The 26,529-nt window shown below is 34.7% G+C and overlaps 1 protein-coding gene across 2 annotated transcripts in view; it reads left to right on the top strand.

Annotated features, from left to right (window-relative positions):
- LOC112127264 (voltage-dependent calcium channel gamma-5 subunit-like) overlaps positions 1-26,529 on the top strand; it is a 283,147-nt gene that overhangs the window by 235,348 nt on the left and 21,270 nt on the right. For both annotated transcript variants that reach the window (XM_024227889.1, XM_024227890.1), the window contains one exon: positions 14,936-15,060. In XM_024227889.1, the coding sequence (XP_024083657.1) occupies positions 14,936-15,060 (125 nt within the window). The remainder of the gene's footprint in view (positions 1-14,935; positions 15,061-26,529) is intronic.

Genomic DNA, 26,529 nt, shown 5'->3' with positions numbered 1-26,529 from the left:
TTGCTTTTGAACATGTTAAAATAATTCTTAATAACTACACTTTTATGGATAAAATTAAAAATTATTGATCTAGGATATTCTATTAAAATAGAAAGCTTTTATCCCTTTTTTTTTACCCTCGGCCCCCTGTTAACCCTCAGACACGGTCACAAAAGGCGTTTCCTCTCTCACAGGAGCCTTTGCCCTAAGAAGCTTATCTATAGAATTAGAGCGAAAAGTATTTAATATAACCTAAACTGCTTGGTGGCTAATAACATTTTTCAGGCTCTTTGAGTCTTTTACATCCAACTCGGGTATGTCACGGCCGTGATTTTAACTTAATTACATCTCTTTGGGATGGTACAAAATTAAAAATTTCACTAACAATAACATTTTATAGAAATTGTTTTAAGAAGGTCGTTGAAGTTTACTTCTTTTGAGAAGAAAATAAAATAGCGCATTGTTAAGATTTACGAAAACTGTTTAAAAAAAAAGTTTACCATGTATTTTAAGTAAACTTGTTTGGTGGCAACGTTGCAAGGTAACTTAAGGTAAAATCACGGGAAAGGTAACTTAAACTTACGTATTTCACCATTTCATCAAAGCAATATGTCAAATTGTCTTCTTCGTTGAGTGATTGTCACAGAGTAGAAAACGAAATTTTATTTTTATTATAATTACTTGTCACAAGAACGCTTGACCACTTCGCGATAAATGAAATATATCAGGCGATTTTAAATGAGCAACCTTGAGATCGTTTTAATAATAATTCTATCAGTAACGGTGTTTAATAATAATTTTCTCATTTACAATAACGATTTATTATAATTTGGTTATTTCTGAGAAAATCTTTAATTACGCTGATGAATCAAGAATTTTTCGGTTAAGAGATTGGATTGATCAAAATTCTCTGCTTTTTATTTTAGAATATTTAGCATACGTAATGTTTTTCATTCATAAAAAAATACAAGATTTAAACAAACATAACATTATTTTACATCCGTACAGAAACATGTTTAAAACCTCTTCGTTTTGTAACTAAAGTAAAATACTTCGTTGTATTACTGGATCAACACTAAAACTTTAATTTTCAGATCGAAACATTGGTAAAAAGAATCAGAAAACTTTATCTACTCTAAAATCAATTTATTTCGCTTTAGCACTCCATATTATTTTATGGGATTATGGTATGGGGAAGAACTGGTAAGAATATATTACCACCATGCCCTAAATGCCAGTCAACATTGTCTAATAAAAATAATTACAAATAAACCTCGAATACATAACATATAGTTTCTATATAAGGAATTTAAAGTTTATTACGATTTTTTGGAGATCGTGAGATGCGGTCTAGTGTGACGTAGGTTTTAGAAAAACATTTTCTCTATCGTGCCAACGTTTCCACCATTATTGAGATCATCTTCAGAACCTGGGATTTATAAACATTGTTTAAATTTTACAAATACATGGAGGATGTGCAAAAAATGAATTTATACAATGCTAAGCATTTTTTTCCACATCCTCCATGCATTTGTAAAATTTCATTTTCTCGATAAAAGAAAATTCTGCCCTTAATTTGTCTCATCGTTTTTATCAATAAATATTTATTTGTTTACACTATGTTTTAAATTGGGAATATCAATTACAGGTAAACACATATAATCCTTATTCCAAAACAAGGATAAAGGATTTAGACTAAGGGTCTTACCATAGACCGTTTTTTGACTTTGAAAATTTTACGAAACCGGCACCTTACCGTTGTTCAAGTAATTCATCAACTCTAGGAAGTTCGAGATGTCCAAATTTCTGATCGGACTGCTCGAAGAAGATTAAATCAGTATGGACTGATGGCTCTTCGCCCGGTGATCCTCATCAGAATTGACCAGAACACACGAAGTTGCACGGCTCGCATTTTCTCGAGACACAGCCATTGGTCCTTAGACGATTCGTCTACTGTACTTTTTACAGATGAGTGTAGATTTGCTCTACGATCTCCAGATGGGCATGAAAGAGTGTGGAGAAGGCGAAATGAAAGGTACAAAACCTGTAGTTTTTCCCAGAGCCAACCTTTTCAACGCAGCACCGTGATGGTGTGGGCGGGAATTTCAATGGAGAGTCGCACAAATTTAGTTGTTGTTAGTGGAAGGTCTTTGACGGCCACTCGCTATGTGGATGAAATTTTGGAATATCATGAGTGTCCTATCCTGGATTAAATCAGCGACAATCCTATTCTAATGCACTATAATGCCCGTCCACAAGTCGCTCGCATAATACAAACGTACATTCAGCAGCATAAATCAGGGTGTTAGCCTGACCAGCTCGTTCTCCAGTCCAACACTTCCTGATAGACTCCATCGTCTTGAAAGGTCTCTTCATGAAAATGGGCTAACTTCCAGCAAAAGAGACATTTCCAGGCTGGTAGAAAGTATGCCCAGGAGGAAATACGCGATATTGAAATGTTAATTAAAATTCAAAACAAAATTAAGACAAATTTTATCTGTCCGTCTTTTTTTTATTTAATTTTCATTTTCCTTACCAATTTACTTTTTTAGACAAAGACTCAATTATTAAACATTAAAACACGTGAAACTTTGATTAAAACATAAAAATATATACAGTTCAAGTTATATATATATATATATATATATATATATATTGTTTCTATTCTGTATTTGACAACCTAGTTTTTCTCGTCATTTTGCAACCCTGTGTTCTTGGGTGCTTTTATTCCAAAGGAAACCTTTACATAAAACCTTTGGAAGGCCCAATATTAGGTGTGAAAAATTCAACAGTACTTTATCAAATTCCTAGATTTATAAAACTATGTCTCATCCTCTTTTAACTTTAGGACTAGTCACTGTCTTCAATCTTCCTCTTCATCCAATATCACGAAATTTTAGGCAACCGAATTGCCATCGATCAGTTCTCTTGGTAGATAATACTCTACGTTGTCAATTAACTGAAGTTTTAATTACAATAATAATTGTCATAATGTTACAGGTAGCGTAAAAAAGCCAGGGTTAACTAATAAAATTTAAAAATACATGAAAAATAATACATGAAATAATTAAAAAATACTGTAAGATATATATATGCAAATTGTAAGAGCATATTCAGAAAGATTGGTTTTGTTAGACATTTTTCTGCCTATTTCAAGATTTTTTCCCTACTAGATGAAGAACCAATCCAATAAGAAGCACCATCAACCGGAGGCGATACGAGCAAAACTTTACTCGATGGAACTGGTTTTCCCATCCGTAAGTCCTTCCGAGTCGATCCAGATAAAGTCCAGCGGCGTCATTTCCACCAAAGGCACTTAGCCGTTTTTCAACTCGGACAACTTGCAGAAGGCCTTGTATACGATGACAATGAAGCACTTGCTGTCGAGCGGCTTCTGATTAAGTTCACTTAGTTGAATTACCCGGCATAAACTTAGGTTTCTAATCGAGTAAAAAAGTTTAATTGAATCGTTTATGCAAAAGGAGGAGCCCTCAGCCTGTATTTAATAGACTAAAGTCAATAGAATACTAATAAATTTCATAATAATACAGACCTAATGTTTTGAAGGGGAAATACATAAATTTAATTATCTCTTATCTATAATTATTTAATCATTTTTACATCAAATCTTAATTTTTATAAAACATATATGTTTTCATGGGGTTTGGCACAGGCAGAGGCCATACCAACCCCCGGGGTGCCGGTGTTTAAAAAAAGCCACTTGTATGGCTTTACCTACTCTATGTAATGTTTTTTTATTTTGTTTTATTTATTTATTTACATGCATACAAATCACGAGGTAAAAGTAAACAAATTGAAATCACAAACAACATTGGAAACCATTAAAAAATATATGTAAACAAACTTACTACAAACTAGAACATTAAAGTATTTATTTTATCCTTAAAAGCATTAAAATTTAAATCTGAAAAATGAATAATTCGATCAATCAATCTTATTTAATTATCTCACTACCCTAAGATCAGGGGAATAAAATAGGTTATTTTTTTACAAAATTGTGTATGTATTAAAAAAACAATGATTAAACATGTTAACTTCGTTATAATTCTAACATACTAATAAAAAATAATTTCTTACATTTAACAAAATACTAATTTTAAAAGCTAACCCAATAATAAATTTCGCATATAATTTGATTTACTTGAGTAAACTTCTTCTTCCTCTAGAATATTGTTTTATAATTTCACCGCCTTACGCCTATGCAGAGGGAGAAGTTTAACTTCCACATCCCAACTTCGCTTTTCACAAGGTGTACATAAGTTTATAAATTATGCAAAAGTAAGATATGGATGTTTCAATTATTTTACTTTAACAAGAGGTTTTCTAATATATAATCAAAATGTGTATATATGTATAATTTAATTTATTATTTTTCATTCGTACCGCCCTGCTGTAGGCCATAATCTTATGATAACAATTATGAAGGTGGGGTGAGTAGATTCACATTTTGTAAATGATGGTTCTACTCACAGATTTGTTGTTTACAACACTCCGGATTTCGAACATCAAATGCTCATCATCATCCCTCAATTCTGAACGTGCGAAAAACGTGAATTACAACACGTCTAAATATTATCCTAATAAATAAAAACAACTGCAAGAAAATAATTTTACATTAGTGATTAATTTATATGTCAAATATTATTTTGGTACATGTTTAAAATAAGTGGTAAATCAAAATCTAATATATTATTTATGCATTTATCTCCATGTTTAATTTTAGTTTTTTTTTTTCAAATTTCTCAAACCAATCTAGTTCAATGTTGAAACTGTGTAACACCGTTGTATTTACATTTCAATTAAAATTGTGTTTTTTTCGTTTAGATGGTCTTCAAATTCAGAAAATGTGCTCGATTTAGGAAAATGTTCTTTGACTCTCGTTAACCCCTCTTTTTGTCAAGTTGTCAACCTTGTCTTTAGGATTTGAGAGAATGTTTCTAGGTGAGCAATTAAAAGCTACTCTAAAACCTTCTCGTTTGAGAATTTCACCTACTTTTTCTGATAATTCACCAATGTATGGCAAGCAACAAAAACCTTATGATTCATTAACATATTCATTCCGATTAACATATTTAAACAATTTTACAATCAGACTCAGTCATCCCACTAAAAACGAATCATAGGTTTCGCGGCTTGCCAACAGGGAGATAAGTGCATAAATAATATAATCGATATATATTTACTCCTTCTTTTAAACATGTACCTAAATAATATTTGACAAACAAATTAATCACTAATTTAAATTACTTTCTTATAGAGTTATTAAGATAATATTTAGTTGTGTGACAAAATTGAGCGGCATTGAAAACTAGCTAATTAATAGAAATAATAAAGGTGGGGTGAGTATGTTGCTTAAACCTTTTTTTGAAAAGTTGGATCTTACTCACAATTTGTTGATTTCAACGATCCGGCTTAAAAGCTTAAAGCTCATTATAAGGTTGAAGGATTTACAACCACTTCTCTCGACATGATTATACCATCAGATCTATTGATAAGAAGTTAAAAAGTAACAACTAGGTTATTTTAAAATAAAAGCCGATAAAGAAAAAAGTAGTTATCATTGAATGTCAAAAGTGCGTATCTACAGTTGAAGAATTCTAAACAATAACGATCGTAAAGAAATAAAAAAACACTTAAAATTAAAAACTAGAGTTCAAACAGCCATAAAAAAATATTGACTTTTATTCTTCTTTGAAAATTCACTATTTTTCGTGGTCCGCTTGACCAATTAATATCATTCAATTAATTAAGGTTTTTAAGTTGAGATAAATAGTCAGTGTCACGAGCGGGATTCGAACCCACGACCTTCGGCTTGATACGCCGCTACTCACTTGAGCTATCGTGACTTCGATCCCCTCGGGCTCTAACTTCCCATCTCAACCCAACTCTCGAAGTTTTCCTCCTTTTTGCCATGTTTCAATCGATGATCGAAGTCACGAGGCCTATCAAGCCGAAGGTCGTGGGTTCGAATCCCGCTCGTGACACTGACTTTTTATCTCAACTTAAAAACCTTAATTAATTGAACTTCTTTGAAAAGTTGGATCTTACTCACAGTTTGCTACTCTCAACGACGTAGATTTCAAGCTTAAAGCACATCATCAGGTTGAAGGATTTACAACCCCGTCTCTCTACATGAATTGTTAATTAAATTAAATTTATTATTATTAATTAAGTTTATCATTGAGAAAAAACAAAGTATATGGGATTTAAAAAAATTAAAAACATGAAGTACGGTAGATTTAGAAATCCAGCTTCTCATTGGAACATCGCGCTGGCGGTGGTTCACTCCATGTCGAGAGAGAAGTTTTGTAGTAAACAACAAATCTGTAAGTAGAACTATCATTTACAAAAGTTATGGTCAAACGGACCACGAAATTAGTGAAGTTATGATGTTTATTTGGATTTTCTCTGTACCGTGCATTTAGGTACTAAGATTAATGCTTCCCTTGTTCTAAACCTAAACAGAGAGTACAGTTTTATCAAGCTAGTAGGCGAGTTTAAGTAATAACTGAAGATCTACCCTTAACTTTAATAACCAGCTTACGGAGTTTGCTTCAAGTTCATTATCTATCAAGATTAATATCCCTTTCCCTGTCAACTAGTTGCTGTTTTAGCTTAGGCGATGTAGCCTATTCAATTTACTATATTGTATTTTTCCAAGTTGGTCTTGTACGAATCTGTGAACATATTAGGTTTAATGAACATTAAATTTCATATCTAATTTTACAGATATTATCATTTTATATATGTATTTGACGTGAGAAGACTAATTTTTAAGAAGAAAAACTTTTCAGGAAGAATAAGTTGTTTTAAAAGATTTGTTAATAAAAAATGAGATTTAATTGTATTAATTTTAATTGTAATCGTTACTTTCTTTTTATATTCAGATTTTTAGTAAATTTACACAGGGTTTGGTTATTTAAAAACATGACGGGAAGACTATTTTTTGTATAACTAATTCATTGTGTAACGATTATTGTATTAACTGGATGAAACTAATAGAATGAGGATATATAAAAGTAGAAGCAACATATATCCTGTCTCCCTTGGAAGTACGGGATCCCTCCGAAGGAAAGCTCAAAAAATGAAAAATGATGAAGCCAAAGGGTAGCAGCAGCGGCAGGAAAGAAAGCCTCTCAGAAGGTTAGCAAATGGTGGGTGCGACCAAAAGGTGACTTGTTGAGTGGAGTTGAATTGACACTGGTCTGTTGATCAAGAATCAGTTACAGCTTAGAGTACAGTCACTGGCCAGTGACCAATAATGAGTTACAAGTTGGGTTTTAAATGCGGCATTAGTTGGTTGCAAAAATGAAGGAAAATAAAAAACTCATGAATTTCTGATCTTGTTTAATTTTGCTTACAGTAGCGTGAGTAGTAGTAATTGCAGTAGTTGCAAAGTAGTAGTGCAGCCTTCTCTCCTACCTCTAGGAATGTACAATAACCTAAAAGAATACATTTATTTTAAAATCATTCAAAAAAATACAATTCAACCCTGAACAACTACTTGCTTAATTAGTTAAGATGGTAATCATCAACCTCACACTTTGTCAATTTTTTTTAAACAATTGGTCTTATTAATAATAAGAGATAACATTATTAATAATAAGTAACGACAATGTATTTTGTTATTTGTTGTTGCGAACAGTACAATAAAGATCCTTTTTCGTGTCACACTTTATTTTCTTGCCAAAATAAAAAATAACAAATTAGGGACGTTTATCTGATTTAATTCCAAAATTTTGGATCAAATCTCAATCTGAAACATTTCACATCGAGTATCCACATTACCGATCGACACTTTAAAAACAAATGCAATAATTCAATATGGCCAAGGAAAAACACAAAATACCATTACAGGGTGTCCATTTTGCCCGGCTGAACTTCTCCTGAACCAGTGACGCTATAAAAAAAAAGTGTTTAATATTTTTTAGTCTAGTTTCAAATTGTTACCTTTTTGGAGAAAAATTATACGGAGAACTTCAAAATTTCAAAGACGACACTATACATCCTGACACACCATTTAAAGGATTTTTTACGCAGAAAACAGTAGTCAAATCGGATTTTAAATTGGTCAAAAATGACAAAATGGCAAACAATTTGCCTACCTAACCGGTTGCTATTTATTAATCACATTTCATGTTCGAACAGCCTGCCTTGTATAAAGATGCAAAGATTTGTTCTTTGTAACCACAAAATACCATTATATAATAATGAGAAACACCTCTAATGAATGTGTAATTTAATAAATACAAATAATTAATAAATTAAATATAAATTTCAATCGATAAACTCATTGCGTTAAAATGGTTTTCACATTAAATTATGCCCGGGGGCTTTTATACTCTGAGCAAAATTTAATTTAGCTAAAGTCAGTCGACCTCACTCGGGCTAATTTCGTTTATAATAATTTAATTGTATTTGTCCTCCACCGACAAATTGTAATTAGCGGCAAAATGACAAATACAAATTCACACGGGACAGTGTCCAAACTGAGAAATGAGTTTATGTCATCAGCCTTTCTCCATTCCCGACCTGGAATTCTGCATAATTTCCACCAGGACGACTAATGGGTGGCGTCTTGCTTTTGACGTCTTTCCATATGGAAGTCGTAATCCGTCATTCATCTTGCTATAAGCAGCCGGATAAGGAGTCAGGCCGTGAGCTCTCTGATTAGACTGAGAGATGGATGGTTTCACCTGATTATTAAAGGAACGAAGCACTGCAACTTTATTGAATTAAGACGAATCAGCCTTAGACGCATCCGTCTTAATTCTACCGACTTACTGGAACCCGCAGCGTAATTAATTTCTGTCGAACTTTTACCGTCCGCTATATTTATTTTTCGAGGTAATATAAAAGCCTGTATGTGCCTTCTTTTTTAGTCAGTTATTTATATCAAAGTCCTTGCATTTTCAGTAAGCAATAAAAAACTCTACAAAACAGTACGGACAGCGTTATTAAGATCGTTTTAAGTGCCCTTTGTATGTTTTCAAGTCGTAGTTTCATAAATTCGAACATAACGGTGTCAATTTGTTTAATAAAACTCTGCCTAATAAAACGGAAATTCGTCCAACCCGTTCATAAGTTAAAGGCTTGGGAATTTTTCCCTTTTGATCTGCTCTACAGTATTGTGAAGATGTGAAAGAGAAACACTTCAATTTCTCGGCTTCATCAGCATTTGAAAAAGTCTCATCTAAGAACAATAGGGGCGGATTTACAGTTATAAGGAGAGACAAAAGGACTCAACCCGAAAAAAATACACCGCCTCGGTTTAGGGGCTGTACTTGGGCCGGGATTAGGAGGGTGATGAAGGGCCCACGGGAGATGAGGTCGACATGAGCTACCTTGTACCAGGAAGTGGTGATCACCCTGGGACCATGTCAGGATATAACCGTGTTTCCATCCTGTCAACTATACATACGCCGTACAGTCCCCCCGTCATCCCTCCTGACCACAACCAGGAAATTTCTTGCCCCTGCCCTTTTCAACGACGAAAAAATATCTTTTTTTCAGCTCCGAGGACGACTTTAGAATTAATAATTTTCAAGTAGTAAGTCCCGAATCCGTGCTTAGGTTTTATCCAGAGTTTTTACTTCTCCAGTGCCTTGTTAGTTTAAAATTAACAATAAGTTTCTAGCCCATAAAAAAATAAACACTGATAAAAGTTTTATAATTACGAAATTAGAAAGATTGGCCTCGGAAGGGGGAGAGTTTTTGGAGTTTTAATTCGGCCCTGTATAATTAAGAGGGGCGTTAGTCAATTCCAGTTGTGGAGAGCATAATAGCCATTTCTTGTGAGCTATTAAAACACTGATTAAATAGCTCAGTAATTTTATCTTTGGTTTCAAATTCAGTATATCAATACTCGAGTTTAAATAGCAAACACTTAAAATACTTTAAACTTGAGTTTATTCAATAAATATTTTGGTTTTTAATAAGATAACATATATATCCATTTCCCCTAACATTTATTGTTGTAAATAATGTCTCTCAAAAAATAATACTTAGTGTATAACTTAAAACATTGTTTTTATGACGACAATAATAATGTAGATTTATTAGTTGGGATGAGTAATATGCTGCGCCCTTTAAGAGCTATGTATCCCCGTTCTGTGCCTAGAGCACACCGGTGAGTCCTAACTCATCAAGGAATTTGATTCGTAGGCGCGGTTTCAGTCGTTGAATTTTTTCTTCGGTTACATTGTACGTCCCCAAGCACTTCCTCCTGTGGGCAAGTGTAGCACCACAGTTTGTTAATAGGTGTGTTGGTGTCTCCTCTGCCTCTTTGCAGAATCTGCACGTGCCGAGTTGGGTTATGCCAATATTCTTTCAATGCCCGTTTAGTTTGCACTGTCCTAAAATCCTGATAGATTCCTTTCCCGTGATACATTCTAGTACTTCTTTCCTTCCGAAATTCGGTAGGGGGTTCTTGGATTATTTGTATCCAATTAGTGAGTTCCATTGTTCCTCATTTGCTTTTTGTCCTTCTGTCTATAGTGTGCGTTCCTATGCCACAGAAGGGTTCGGGTCCTAACAGCGATATAGCAGCTCCTTTTCTTGCAAGGTTGTCTGCTTTCTCGTTTCCTTCCACTCCCACATGTCCGAACCCAGCAGATGCTGGCTTTGTTCTGCGTGCCTAATATGATTAGTTTGGTTCTTTGAACTAATGATATTGGAGCTTAGTGCTTTGTTGGCTGCTTGACTATCTGAATGATAGCTATGTTCTTGTTTTTGTATCCTTTATTCAGGTTGAATTGAGTACATCTCTCGTTCTGAGTATTTGGTTCCACGACGGAATAATCCTACCCCTGTACATTTTCGTGTTCTAGGTCCATCTGTATACCAATAGATGGTTCTTAAAGGAGGGACACTACTGATGTATTTTATTTATTATTTCTTTGTTATATGCATGCTTAAGAATATGAATGTATACGTGTAGAGAGCTCGACATTCTGAATAAGTCGTTCACATTTCGCACCCACAAGAAAAGTGATACAACTCAACAAAAAAAACTTTACAGGAGAGAAAAATGAAAGTTTACTTTTTTTTACTTAGTTTGGTTGCTCTAACGGTAATAGTGATGAATGAATGGCTGTAAGGGGATTAATTTTTTCATTCGAGTAAAATTTGCCTCACACCTCGATTTTATAGTCTATCAAAATATGACACTTTAATGCTTTTATTTTATATTCAATTAAACATAATGTAAAGCGGAAGTTTAGATAACTAATAAATAAGAATTATAGATAACTAATAAATTCAATAAGAATAATAAAATTAAACCGTAAATTGTTGTACAGTTTTAAGTTTACATCTAAATACAAACAAATCTGATAAATATAAAACGGAGAATTTTGTCGCACGTCCGGGTTGTAAAAATCTCTTTGAAACTAATTGGATCCCAAATGAGTTCTATAAAACCTTCCTGTTTAGGTTTCTTAAGAGCCTTTTAACTTTCTTTAATTGCATTTGCTGTTTAACCTCCGTCGTTCAATTCGTTTGACTAATATTCAAATTTTTCCTCGCTTTAGTATAAATTGTAATTATATCAGTAAAAATTCGTAATTAATTTAAATAGTTCATTTAGCTAAACTTAATGCAATTCTAAGTACTACAGTTCTTCCCATCCAATGGAAACTCTTTTATATTAAAATGATACTAAAATCATATAAAAATTTTAACTCCCCATCATCTTACCGACCTATTAGATCGACACCTAACTTATTCGAAAAATTAATTCGTAAAAATATTATTTCCAACGCTACGTTCAACATCTTACCAAACCATCAATTTAGCTTTCGAGATCATCATTCTACTATTCATCAACTTCCAAGAGTTACAGATTATCTCATGTCTAGAGTAGAAACTGTACGTGACATGAGTGTTTTTAGATGTTTCTCAGGCTTTCGACAAATTGTGGCATGATGTACTACATGATATTCAAACTAAAACTATTTTATCCCAGGTTTATTATATGATTATGCAATCATACGTTAAAGAGAGATTTTTCGCAGTAAACCAAGGATCAGAGGCTTCTGATATGAAAGAAGTGCTTGCAAGTGTGCCTCAGTGGTTGAACACAATTTTTACTTCTGATATGCCCACAAACTAGAAGTCTCTTACTTGTACAAACGCAGATGACACGGCTATATTAACAAGTCACCCCTTCTCTACACAACCTTCCCATATCTTACAAAACCGTATATCACCAATGGAAAAACACTCCGCTGTGAGACTTACACTCCTTAAATATATACATTTTTCATCCATTAAAACCTGTTCCAAACGTTTCCACAGTTACTTGCGAGATCGCACAAACATTCAATTACAATTACTACATTCCCCACAAATACCCCTTAGTGGATTGAAGAGAATAAAGATTCTTGAATGATTAATCCATGGCGGCTGCCAAAGGGTAGTTTCCTCAATAACACCAGTAATGTCACTCTCACAAATAGAAATCCGATCTGCTGGTACACTGACAGGCAAAAAATTCCACCCAATTGATTTTTTTTTCTTGATAAAAGATAATTCTGCCCTTAATTTGTCTCATTGTTTGGTGTTCTCATTTTTGTTTTAAATTTTGAATATCAATTATAGGTGAATTCTGAAGCAACAAACTGTTTAGTTTTCATCTTTGTTTTCTTAATTTTAATTTTTAAACTTAAAAATGCCAATTAGTGTTGATGATGTTGCGCGAGGTGTGGCACTGATGGATGATGACGTTCCATCAGGCATGCGGCTATTTGAAACTATGCGAGACGCCGTTAGACATTTTCCAGAAACTGGGTTCTACCATAGAAGGCCCGGTTCTGGATGACCTAGGGTAACAAAACCACAGGATGACCGTTTTTTTTACTTTGAGAATTTTGCGAAACCTGCACCTTACTTTTGGTCAAGGGATTCGTCAGCTCCAGGAAGTTCGAAGTGTCCAAATTTTTGAACGCACTGATCGAAGAAGGTTAAATCAGTATGGACTGATGGCTTTTTGCCCCGTAAGAGGACCAGAATTGACCAGAACTCACAGAGTTGCACGGCTGCCATTTGATCGAGAACACGGCCATTGGTCTTTGGACGATTGGTCTGCTGTATTTTTTTTATATGAGTGTTGATCTGCTCTACGATGTCCAGATGGACGTGAAAGATTGTGGAGAAGGCGAAATGAAAGGTACGAAGCCTGTAGTTTGTCCCAGAGCCAACCTTTTCAACGTAGCACAGTGATGATGTGGGCGGGAATTTCAAAGGAGAGTCGAAAAGAGTTGGTTGTTGTTCGTGGAGGGTCTTCGACGCATAGTACAAACGTACCTTCAACAACATAAATCAGGGTCTTAGCCTGGCCAACACGTTCTCCAGACTAGAACCTGATCGAACATTTATGGGATAACCTCAAAAGACGAATAAAAGCACGTCTACCTTCTTCCTGGTTCACTCCACGATCTTGAAAAGACTTTTTATGGAGAATGGGTTAACCACCAGCAAAGAGACATTTCCAAACTGGTAGAAAGTATGCCGAGGCGTCTCCGAGACATAATTAAGGCAAGAGGATGAAATGCGCGATTTTGAAATGTTAATTAAATATCTAATTAAAACAAATTTTATCTGCCCGTCTTTTTTTAATTTCCTTTTTCATTTTATTTCAAAGACTCAATTATTAAACGCTAAAAAACGTGAAATATTTATTAATATATGAAAATATAAACAAATCAAGTTATATTTCAGGTGGGTAGAATTTTTGCCTGTCAGTGTATAACATACACAATTAAGTTATTAAGTAATAAAGTTTAAAAAAAGTAGCTAAACTGTGATATCCCTATTCGAACATTCGTCAATAGAGATACCAAATAACACAGTTGCACTTACTAATACTATATGTATAGGCACATAGTACATCACATTGTTGCTGAAAATGTATAAAATATTGTTGAGTTAGAATTCAGTTCTTTTAGGGTTTTTGTTAGTAAAAATGTTGTGGTTTTTTCCCTTTGAAAGTTATAGGGATTTAAAGGAAAAACAGGTGAAATATTTCACTGGCCGATAACTCCCTGTAATTTATATTTTCCCCTTGATAATGCCTTTATCACAGGCTTTCTAAAAGGGTGTCCTTTATACATGACCGGCCGTTAGAATTATGAGTGGAGGCTTTTCCGATTTCCACGTTTTTAAAAAATTAGTTTTTTCTCTCATGTAGTTTCCGGGATTACTTGTTTAACAGCTGTACTCAATTTTTTTTGTTAATTTAAATTCATTATTTATATGAGGGGTCGGTATTGGAATATATGTCAATAATTATACACGTTAAATGCGTTTGTGTATGAATAAATGAAAAATAAGAAGATAAAAAGAAAAATAGATAGAAAGGAAGAGAGAGAAAGAGAAAATGAATATCTTTTTATTGGAAAGATCTCCCAATTTAGGTCGCAAATAAGAAAACAAAACAGGGAGAGAGATGGCGAAAGAGGGAGAGAGAGAGAGAGAGAGAGAGAGTATGAGAATGAATGAATCATTCAATATCGTTTTATTTAAAAATCGTCCTAATTTAGGTCACAAATAAGAGAGAGAGAGAGAGAGAGAGAGAGAGAGAGAGAGAGAGAGAGAGTGATTAGCGGTAGACGAGTTTGCAAAACATTAGATCAAAATAGAAATAAAATAAATCAAAATAAATATCAAACAGACATTATTGTGTCATATATCTTTTAGAATAATTGATCATGATCTAGTTCTACATACAGCAAAAATCTAGCCAGAGAGAAATAGCGCTATTTATCTGATGGCATTATTCAATCTGTACGTTCCGACGTGTATCAGCATTACATCATATTCCGTGTCTGTCAACTGTGTTCTGTATTTATTATTTCAAATTAGACTATTTCAAAAATAGACATCTACACTTATCCGCAAACTAGATAATCTTATATTTTTCTATTGTTTGTTTCAGGGTATCTATGCCTTTTGCTGCCGTGGCTGTGATCCTGCTACTAATGGCGACATTAGCTGCGCTTATTGGACATTGCAACAACGACCACAAAACTCTTATAGCCTGTGCGTTGTACACTCTTGCTGGTAGGTGATAACTGCTTAGAAGTACTTTACACTCACTGCGTAGAGAGAAAAGCACGCGAGGAATGAACGAAGCGCTTGGGAGGAAGCTCATCACCACCCAGGACCCCACATGTCCTTTCCCACCGTACAACCCGTCTTTCCTCAGAAAACAACAGTTAATAAAAAGACGCAAAATTCCAACAAGTTTAAGAAAACCCAAATCACAATTAAACAATTTACGTTTTCTATAGGAGGAAAATTTATCAAATCAATACTACGTTGAATTATTTAATATTTTCTTGGTGGAAGTGCTATTATTTAAAATTTTATTCGTTGAGTTCTATTATTCGTAGTTGTAAAACTTTCTATTCTAAGGAATTTGTTCATTGTAAATTCAACAATCAAAAATATGCTAATATAGACTCATTTATTCGTCGCATGTCCTCACATTATATTAGCATTTTTCACTGTTAAATCTTATGCACTAGGACGGAAAGGTGCCTTAAAATTAAATTTAGTATGAAAATGTAAAATTTTCATTATGAATGTTAGAAAAATTCAGAAAATCAATAGGAATTGTTTAGAATTATTGTGTTAAAGTATATCGTTAAATTACTCAAAAGCCTGCTCTTTATTTTTAAAGTTGAAATTAATCAATTATACTATGTACTAACTAAATGTTAACATATTCTCATTATAATTATCGTGATTAAAATCTTACTATATGTACCGCCGAAGCGAGCTGACACGGCGCTCACTTACAAATGGTCTTTTTTCAAAAACATCGGAGCGTTGATATGACCTCTGTTTTTGCGAACCCTCATTAAAAAAATAAATAAAGTAGTTAAAATAAAGAAGATATCAGAGTATTTAATTTTTTTGAAAAATAAAAATCAGCTTTCTTCATTTTTGCGTTTCAATCCTTCTCCTTGTTTTTCATGTTTCTTCATCCAAGTTATGATGTTATATGATATAACGGTAACTGAGTATCTCTTTTCTTTATCCTATTGCTAACCTCTTTGTATATCAATGCCTCGTCAATTGTGGATAAAATAATACCAATACACATAAACAAAGGAACAAGATAAAAACATGATGGTCTGGTTAGCATTCACACCACTCCAGAATACTCGATATTCCTCGGTATAATTAGGGATGAGTCCCCCCATTCATACTAATACGTTACATTCGCACACCACAATCCATTGACACTACCCCTGAGTACTACATATTCCTAGGGGTAATTGAGGATAATCCTTCCCATTCACGCTAATAAATACATCCGTTCCAATAAATATATCACAAATATGAAGGTACATAGTTCTATATATAATTAAAAATATATTCAATTTTCTAATAAATATTGCAGTAATATTCATGGCCCTGAGATATTGATTAACATTAAACAGTGTCTGTTGCCGTGCATCAAGGCCGTACATATGTCGTATTTCTTTCTTCGCAGAATTAGTTCTTTGCAGCTTGAAATTATGTGCTGTAACGTGATTCTATACTCATTGGGCCCTGTTTCTGTGGTCTCACCGCCATTGGAAGGTGTTCGTGTGTGATCTTGGTATGACCTATGCGCAAATGGTAAGAACGATCAACCCAGCGTCCGTAGGTCAGGGAGCGATGTGTTATTTACATTTGTACAATTTGGGCGGAAATTTATATTGGATCAGCATTTCTTGTTGTCTCTATTTTATTATTTATACCTTAACACCTAGAATATAATTCCATTTGCCTTTTTCTTTTAACCTTGGATGGATTTGCCCCTAGTTTTCAATGCTTAATCAGGGTTTCTTTTTCTTTTTTTTACATTACGCCAGGGAATCACAACAAGGGGTGGTTAATTGGAAATCAGCAGGAACTAGTAATTTCCCGGGGCTTCATTAAAGAAAGCTCTTTTGAAGGTTTCGAAACGGATGAGAATTGGGAGTGAGAAAGAGCAACGGAGGGCCGACCCGTCGGTTTCCTTGTCAAATAAAACCCTTGTTAAAAGAAACCCGCTTGGATAGTCAGACCCTTTAATATCTCGCAATCTTTTAGGACACTCTATACTCCAGGGAGTTGAACTTTTATTATTTAGCCTCGTTTACATAAATCTGACGGATCTGGGTAACATTGCAATGAGTAAGACGGAAAAATGTCACTCAAATTTGGTTTTGTAAATCTTAACTCTCTTATAACCTTCGACCTACTGATTTTAAAGAAAAAATTAAGGAATATTTTGTATTTCTTTGGGTTTTGAATCTCTGCTATAAACAATACCACTTAAAACATAAACCGTGAGAAAATGAAAATAAAACGTTCTATATTTGAAATAGACAATTTTATTTTAACTTATATTTCGCTGGTGTATTAATGCCATTGGAAGATGTTATATTTAACATTTTCAATAAGGATAAATGGGGGCGTTGTGGCTGTAACGGTGAAGGGTTGACAGGGCCCTGTAAGGTAAAGGTCCCGGGTTCGAATCCAGCAGCCCTGGACGAACTGGGGAAAAATATATATATAGAAATATTCTTGATATTTCTATTTACATTTCATTCGATTCGGCCCTCTGAAGCTAAAAATGCAGAAAAAAAACGTAATTAAAAGAAGGTGACAGCTTCGGTGGGGCGGGAGGGCAGAGAAACTCTCACACTTCCGTACCACTGTCGATAGGTAGCCCTGGGAGGATCTAACTCGTAGAAGAAAGGTCATCCTCACCCTATTAAAAATAAGCCATTCGAGGGGCGTCGGTGGCCGCAACAGTTCAAGCGTTGTCACGGCGCTCATCACTGTAAGGTAAAAGTCCCGGGCTCGAATCCAGGGACGAAACATCGGCACGCAGTACACCTGTGCTGTTGAGAACCCTCGTAAAAAAACAACATTCAAAGTTGACAAACGTACGCTCACTATTGGACCAAAGCCCCCGCATATCTCCGGCATATATAGAAGAAGAGGTGGTTTGACGGTCCCACCTAATTGAAGGGTCCGATTCTTGGTTCCATCTAGAAAGCGTGTAGGAATAATACCTCGGTATATGTTATCTCCTGTTCCGATTTTTGGAGGAAACAGGGTTGTTTTATTGTATATAGTAATGATAGTTTTGTGTCCCTAGCGTGAAATGAGAGCGACTGTATTTATTGGTGTGAATATGTAGTCTGAAAGGCCGATGACGGAATATTGAGTAACCCATCGACCTACAATTAAGTATAAAATAGATATAAAGTCAACCCTGAGTGAATGATATGTAAATAGACAAGAATGTGTTTGAACGATTGAGAAGTGAGATTGATTGAGTGAGAGATTGTGAAATTGATAAAAGATTGGGAGAAAAGAAGACTGAGAGTGTGAATGGGTTTGGATCTAGGAAGTGCATGCCTTGGGTGCTGAATTGATGTAGCTATTGACAAGAGCCTAACCTCGGTGGCTGAACGGAGGTCTGCCCGGCGACAGCCAACACCCAACTTGGATTAATTTATTGTCAATTACAAAAGCCGGTGTACTGCGAGAACTGAATGGCTCAACTCAGTACGTATGTGTATGTATGTGCAGATTTGAGCTTAAATAAATCCAAATCCAATTTACAGTCTGGATATTTGAAAGTTTGGGGAATTAAATGAAGTTCTCTACACAGTCTTGTAGTTCCAAATTAACTCAAATTTCCGGCCCAATTTACTAACGGTTCGTAAATTATACCGATTCAAAAGATTCAATTTGCGATTATAGTAGTAAAAAAATTGTAAGTAAGTAATAAAAAAGTCTAATAACGATTGCTTGGAACGCATTAATATTACGAATATCGTGGTGTCGGTGGGCTCTAATACGTCGGGGAAAACAGGAAATTACAACATTTTCTAGTCTACCGATCCGTCCCTGCGTAAATTAAGCCGTAAATTCCTCGCGGCAAGATATCGTGGAAGAGGCCAATTAAGAAAACTTTCCTATTCAAAGGAAGAATATTCAATGATCAATTATTGTACTTTATTTATTGAGTGCTGGCAATTTAGATTCCACCTCTTGTTATAAAATTTGTATTTAATTACTATAATACGATTAAATGTATCTACGAAATAATTAAAATAACTAACATTCTAAAATTTTCTCTCTCTCTCTCTTTCTCTCTCTCTCTCCTCACTATCTCTCTTTCTCTCACACCCTCTCTCCTTCACGCAGGCAAAGATAATCTGTTTAAAAGGAAAATATTTATGAAAACATAATAATCATTAAATTGGTTCTTTTTGTGTTCCATTGTTAAAACATAATATCATAATGTTTATTGGCTAACTGTCAAGGAGATCAAAAATATATACAAATCTGAGAATATGATAAAACCTAATATGACAATAACTGCAACAATAATATTAATGTAGGGCGAAAAAAAATCGTCAGTGTTCAGGAGAAAGCGGCAGCTGTACCATTAGCCTTTCACAGAAGATATTCATCCAACTTAGCGGCGTCGGCCTGTCAGGCATTTATCAACATTTTGGAAGCATCCTCGTGTCCTGTCAACCTCTGGAAGGCTTTCAAGAAAATTAGATCCAAACGAAAATATAGTCATAACATGGTGAAAAAACGAGTTGGATAGGAAGGCCCAGGTTTTGACAAAAAGGGCAAACGCCATCCAATTTCATGTACCACTTGAGACGCGAGCATTCTCTGAGAAACAATTAAAAGCAAATTTGTCCCAACCAACGACCCCATTATTGAAGTTAACACTAATTTCTTCTGAATAACACATCTACATTTTTGTTTGTTTCATTATATCCATTCAGTTTCTGCTTTCAATTTACATTTAAGAAGGTCCGAAGTATTCGTGTGTCGCATCTATTAGTACATTTCAGTTGTTTTCTAAAGTCCAGTACATTAGGCAAAACGAACATATAAAAAAATTTACATTTATTTTATTTTCTAGATGAATTCTGTAGTGAATTTAAATTAGAATAAATAGAAATTAAATTTCTATTATTGTATATTTAGTAAAGAATAATACAGAGACATTTACAGACAGAAAGAAAAAAGAGAGATTTTAAAATTAAGTCCAACTCTTTTTTAAAAATTATTATTTGGTGTCAACCATCGTCTTATAAATTTGTCTGTAACTATCACTTATTTACGAAACAACATTTTTATGAATATGAATGAAGCATATCCCATACACGGAGGAATATCGAGTACTGTGGAATCGTTGGCGATAGTTTGCTAAACAGACCATCAGGCAGCAGGCACTGATCATCCCTCATCCAATATCTCAGGGTCATGAATATTTTTAATTGTATATAGAACTTAGTACATTCATGTATGTGATATGCGTTATTTATTGGAACAGATCTATTTATCAGCGGGAATGGGGGGATTATCCTCAATTACCCCTAGGAATATGCAACACTCAGGGGTAGTGTCAATGGATTGTGATGTGTGAATGTAACGTATTAGTATGAATTGAGGGACTCATCCCTAATTACGCCAAGGAATATCGAGTATTCTGGAGTGGTGTGAATGCTAACCAGACCATCATGTTTTTATCTTGTTCCTTTGTTTATGTTTATTGGTATTATTTTATCCACGAGACCTTGAGATACAAAGAGGCTATCCTACCAATAGGATAAAGAAAAGAGAGAGTTGGTTACCGTTGTATCATAAAACATCTAATATTGTCACACAAAAGTATTTGGAAATCCCCCTTTTTTACTTCAATATTACGTTACTCTATTAGAGCTACCCAATTATTTAAAACATGTTATATTTAAAATAAGACCTTATTATAATCTAAACTTGTAAAAATTATTTTTAAAACAATTAGGAGTATTTGGAGATCGTGAGATGCGGTCTGGTTTTCTTTATCGTGCCGACGAGAGAGTGTCTCTCAACACGACAAACAAGAATGACACATCTACACGGAAAACGAACACTTTGAGCCCTGAAGATGGTCTCAATAAAGATCGAAACGTTGGCGCGATAAAGAAAATGTTTTTCTAAAACCTACGTCACACCAGACCGCATCTTAGGATCTCCAAATAATCATTGGCTAACGATCACAAAACACCACACAATTAGGAGTAATAAATCCGGCGAATAGAGAACAGCGGCTATGTTGTACGTAAAGATTTGTTTCTGGCCCAAACTCCGGGATGATGTAATTTTCAAATACGCCGCAGACCATGTAGTGAAATCTCACTTGGCTGATAAGAAAAACTGAACAAGAATGTCAAACAACTATATATTATTGCAAAGAGCGGAAATCGGGCTTTCTACGGATATACACACGGATAGGTAAAGACAAAACAAATGTAGTTATTAAAAATTTTCTAGGACGGAAGTTCGTGGGAAATAAGACCACATCCTCCCACTCCACAGGGAGAAATTCATCTTGTAAAGTTGGAATACTGACTGATATCACTTATGAGAGACAGACTAATGGAGCTGAAAGCCTCAATGAAACAGAAGGATATGAAAATACTAAGGCTCGTAGTATGAAGGTAGTAGAATAAAGGATTATGAAAATAAAACTACATTTTTCGGCACTCGAGAAAATAATATTATTTATTAATTATTTCAATTAATTATTCCTTTTTAACATTTATAGATTTAGCTCTACACAATGACTTTTTCATCTCAACCAAGACCTTAGATAAAAAGAATAATCAATTGGTATGGTCATTTTTGACCGTTAAACATATACGGATTTATTAATAGTAATAAAAAATAAATGGTAATTGCAAATTAATTTTACATAAATAAAAAAGCTGCATTTTACATTCATAAAACAAAAGGTGATTTTACCAGGTTTTTAATAAATAGTGTTATTATTCTATATTCATTTTATGGCTAATGAGGCGATATCAAATTGAAACTTTCTGAAGTTTGTTATGACCTAGCAGTCTCAATTAACCAGTTTTGCAATTATGTATAATTTCTGCACCCTTGTTTACTTGAAATTTCCAGTGTTTGCACAACGACGAATTCATGTTGATAGTCGCAGTCGGAAATTGATTCGTTATTGTTATCCTAGGGTCGGTGCGGTGCGTCATAATTGAGTGCCGTTTTGCTGATAGCTAGAGAAGGTCTCGATATTCTCAAAGGTCATTGTCAAAACAACTAAATCTAGCTATAATGTAGGTGTACGAAAGTATACCCAGTATTAAAGACGTTACTTCATTTAATATTTGACTTTTGTATAAGTCATATGGTGAGTCGTGTAAGAAAGTATCTTCTTTTTATATTCGCCTTGTACTTCCGTGAGACGGAATTTTATTAATTAATTAGGCGAGACCAAATTAAACTGAATAATGAAGTTCCCTGAAAAAAGATGCTCGTTCAATAAGGATAAATGGGGGCGTTGTGGCTGTAACGGTGAAGGGTTGACAGGGCCCTGTAAGGTAAAGGTCCCGGGTTCGAATCCAGCAGCCCTGGACGAACTGGGGAAAAATATATATATAGAAATATTCTTGATATTTCTATTTACATTTCATTCGATTCGGCCCTCTGAAGCTAAAAATGCAGAAAAAAAACGTAATTAAAAGAAGGTGACAGCTTCGGTGGGGCGGGAGGGCAGAGAAACTCTCACACTTCCGTACCACTGTCGATAGGTAGCCCTGGGAGGATCTAACTCGTAGAAGAAAGGTCATCCTCACCCTATTAAAAATAAGCCATTCGAGGGGCGTCGGTGGCCGCAACAGTTCAAGCGTTGTCACGGCGCTCATCACTGTAAGGTAAAAGTCCCGGGCTCGAATCCAGGGACGAAACATCGGCACGCAGTACACCTGTGCTGTTGAGAACCCTCGTAAAAAAACAACATTCAAAGTTGACAAACGTACGCTCACTATTGGACCAAAGCCCCCGCATATCTCCGGCATATATAGAAGAAGAGGTGGTTTGACGGTCCCACCTAATTGAAGGGTCCGATTCTTGGTTCCATCTAGAAATGAAGTTCCCTGAAAAAAGATGCTCGTTTGATCATCATTGTTTCTCTGCAGCGCCTCTCAACTTTTTGCTGCAGATATTTGGTATAGTCGTAGTCCCTTTTAAACGTTGAATGCCTTTTTGAAAAAATTTTCTTTCTTCATTTTTTAATTACTCTTTTTGTTAATATTAAATTAATATCTACTTTGTTTTCATTCATGATTTCAATTTGACCAATTCATTCAAAAGGTTGCTTACTGAAAATATTTTTAAAAAAACTATTTTAGTTTTTTTTCACAATGGCCTCAATACAATTGGCCAAGAATATTTGTTTAAATTAATAGTATATTGTGGGTCCTTTAAGGAATGAGTATATTCCGTCTTAAAAGGTTTGATTAAACCCCTTGAGGCCGGTGATCTGTCTCAAAATCAAAAGAATTTTGATTTGAAATAAAATACGAATACAATTGCAAAGAGACACCTCTATTTTGTTTCTTTTAAAACAAAAATGTATTTCTTTATGAATCAAAAACGTTATATAAAAAATATAAAACAACAAAACATGAACCTTTGCTTACAAATTAACAATATAAGAATAATTAGATACTATGGGAAGAATGGGCCTGAAGGGCAAAATTAAAATAATCAACCTTGATAACCAAAATGAAAAATACCAAATAAAAACCATAAATGAAAATGGGCCACACAACAGAAATAATTTATACTAATAATAATCAAAGTGGATACAAATCTGATTTGGCTGGTTTTCAGCTAGATTTTTTTCTTATTGTTTTTCTTGCAATGCCTAGGCTAGACTGAACTATCCGTTCTCTCTTTCCTGCCTCCAGCATGGAGGGGAGAGCCTGGACATAATTTGTTGTTATAATAAACATCATGTAATAAATTATATCAATTTTATTTAAGTCCTCACAGCTTAATTTTACTACATGTATGTTGAATGAATGGGTGAAAGATGTCCGCTTTTCAAACAAAAACTCCTAAATTTGTTATGGTTGAAGCCCTAATTTCGAGTATGTAAATAGATGTTTATATTTGTTACACGTTTAAATATTTAGAAATAATTTTTAGTCCTGAAGAATGGAATAACCTCGATACATTAGTCACGTGGGGCCTCCTTGGGGATCCGAAAATAAAGCGTACAAACAATTCATTAAGCGCTTAAGTCAATCATTTAGCTCCCCAGTGAGCCCCCCCCCCTTTATACCACACATCCATAGTGAAAGTGTGTCAGAACAAGAGAGGAAAGTAGGAGTTTCCATTTTGCCTCCTTCCTTTTTTTAGAGGAGGGACTAAAGGGAAGAAGGTGGCCCGACGGAAGTGATGGAGGGTAGAAAAGCAGAGACGGGAGAAGTGGGAATTATGACGTTTCCAAGGTAAGGACCGGGCAAGTACAATCCCAAGGATTTTGACAGTGTGCAGACAGAAATAGAACATTTGGATAGTATTTCAAATGTAAGTGGATCAAAAAGTCTCAAGAGAATGCATATTTGTTTTAATGTCATGAATTTACAACTTAATGAAATACCGATAGGATTTCCTTAAAACTTGATGATTGATCATGCGATGCGGTCTGGTGTGACGTAGTGTAGAAGAACATGTTCTTTATAGTAAAAAAAAATAAGAGAGGTAAAGAGGATAAGAGGGTAAAGCAACATATCTATGATTGCAAAAAACCCAAACAAAATTCTACAGCACTGGCTACCCACCATTTTGAACACCAATACAACTTCGATTTCAGCATTCAAAAAATATTACACATAGGACGAAACAAACATAAATGTAACTTTTTAAAAATCAACAGAGATAAACACAGGATCAATTACAGAACAGACACATGTAAACGCAGTTGCAGCTACGCCAATATCATTAATCAAATTCAATATCAATAACATACATATATCACACAAAACATATAATACAACATATAAAACAATCATTACATTCCACACATCAAGCGTTTCTTCATAGTCTAATTCTTCAACAATATGTCTCTCCTTTCTCTAATTATCCCCGTCTATATAATCCTGAAAGACTAATCTGGCCAAACCATTACCGTTTTCCTCCTATTGTCGGCTCCTTTCACCTCAAAGAAGCTGACTCCTCATAGAAAAATGGATTTCTATCCCTAATTCCTTCCCCACTCCTGCAAAATCTAACATGTACAAGCCAGCGTATATAAAACCACTCTCAACACGACACACAACCGGGACACATCACACAGAAAACATAATTTGAATAATTTCTATCATTGTATCGGGTTGTCCGGAAAATAATGCAGGATTTTAAGTTTTCATTAAAAAAAATCTATATAAAATATTCTGTTTACGTTTACAGGATTACTCATTTGTATGAATGTCAACACTTATTAATCCTCTTCCAAATGATATTGTTTGTTTACCTCTGTAGCATTCCGCTACTTGGAAATAATTCAGTCATCCTTATAATGTCAAAGCGAGAATTTCGTACGATTTTCTTTTACGAGTTTAAACTCGGCCGAAGCGGAGCCCAAACGGCTAGAAACATTAACAAAGTCTGGGGCGAGGGTTGTGTTAATGAGTGCACTGTGCAAAGGTGGTTTAAAAAATTTCGGGAGGGAGATTTCAGCCTTGAAGTTGAAGAAGGTCGTGGAAGGCCTTCCTCTCTTAATGATGATGTTCTGCGATCAGTGGTGGAAGAAAACCCCAAAACAACTGTTCGAGAACTTGCAGAGCAACTCAAAGTCAGTAAAACGACCGTCGCTGACCACCTCAAGGCGATTGGAAAAGTGAAAAAACTCGAAAATTGGGTTCCACACTCATTAAACGATCGCCAAAAAAATCAGCGCTTTGATGTTTGTGCATCACTTCTTTGTCGAAACAAAAATGACCCATTTCTGGCCAGAATTGTTACATGTGACGAAAAGTGGATTCTCTACGATAACACTAGACGTTCTGGACAGTGGCTCGACAAAGGAGAAGCTCCAATACATTTTCCAAAGCCCCCAACTCATCAAAAAAAGGTAATGGTTACGGTATGGTGGGCTTCATTTGGTTTAATACACTACAGCTTCTTAATTCCTGGCGAAACCATCAATGCTGAATCATACTGTAACCAAATTAATACCATGCATCAGAAATTGGCAGTAATGAAGCCCTCTTTGGTCAATCGGAAAGGGCCCATTTTGTTGCATGACAACGCTCGACCACATGTGTCACGTGTAACGTCACAAAAATTATTGGAGCTTGGCTATGAAACTTTGCCTCACCCACCCTACTCTCCGGACCTCTCGCCTACTGACTACCATTTTTTTAGACACCTGGACCACTACTTACAACACATAATATTCAAAAATCAAACGGAACTGGAAAATGCATTTATTGACTTTATCAATTCTAAAAATTCTGAATTCTACTCAGACGGAATTAATAAGTTACCAACACGTTGGGAGAAATGTATTGAGAGTATGGGAAATTATTTTGATTAAAGAACATTGCTTTAAAGTAACTAGTTTCTTTTTTTTTTGTTTAATACCAAAATCCTGCATTATTTTCCGGACAACCCAATATAAATTCATTTTTTCACATCTTACATGTAATTGTATAA

This window comes from Cimex lectularius, unplaced genomic scaffold (genome assembly GCF_000648675.2).
Source record: "Cimex lectularius strain Harlan isolate CLEC.00 unplaced genomic scaffold, Clec_2.1 scaffold243, whole genome shotgun sequence".
In the NCBI taxonomy this organism is placed as follows: Eukaryota; Metazoa; Arthropoda; class Insecta; order Hemiptera; family Cimicidae; genus Cimex; species Cimex lectularius.
Note: the sequence above shows the minus strand (reverse complement) of the source record. Positions and strands in the feature narration are given on the sequence as shown.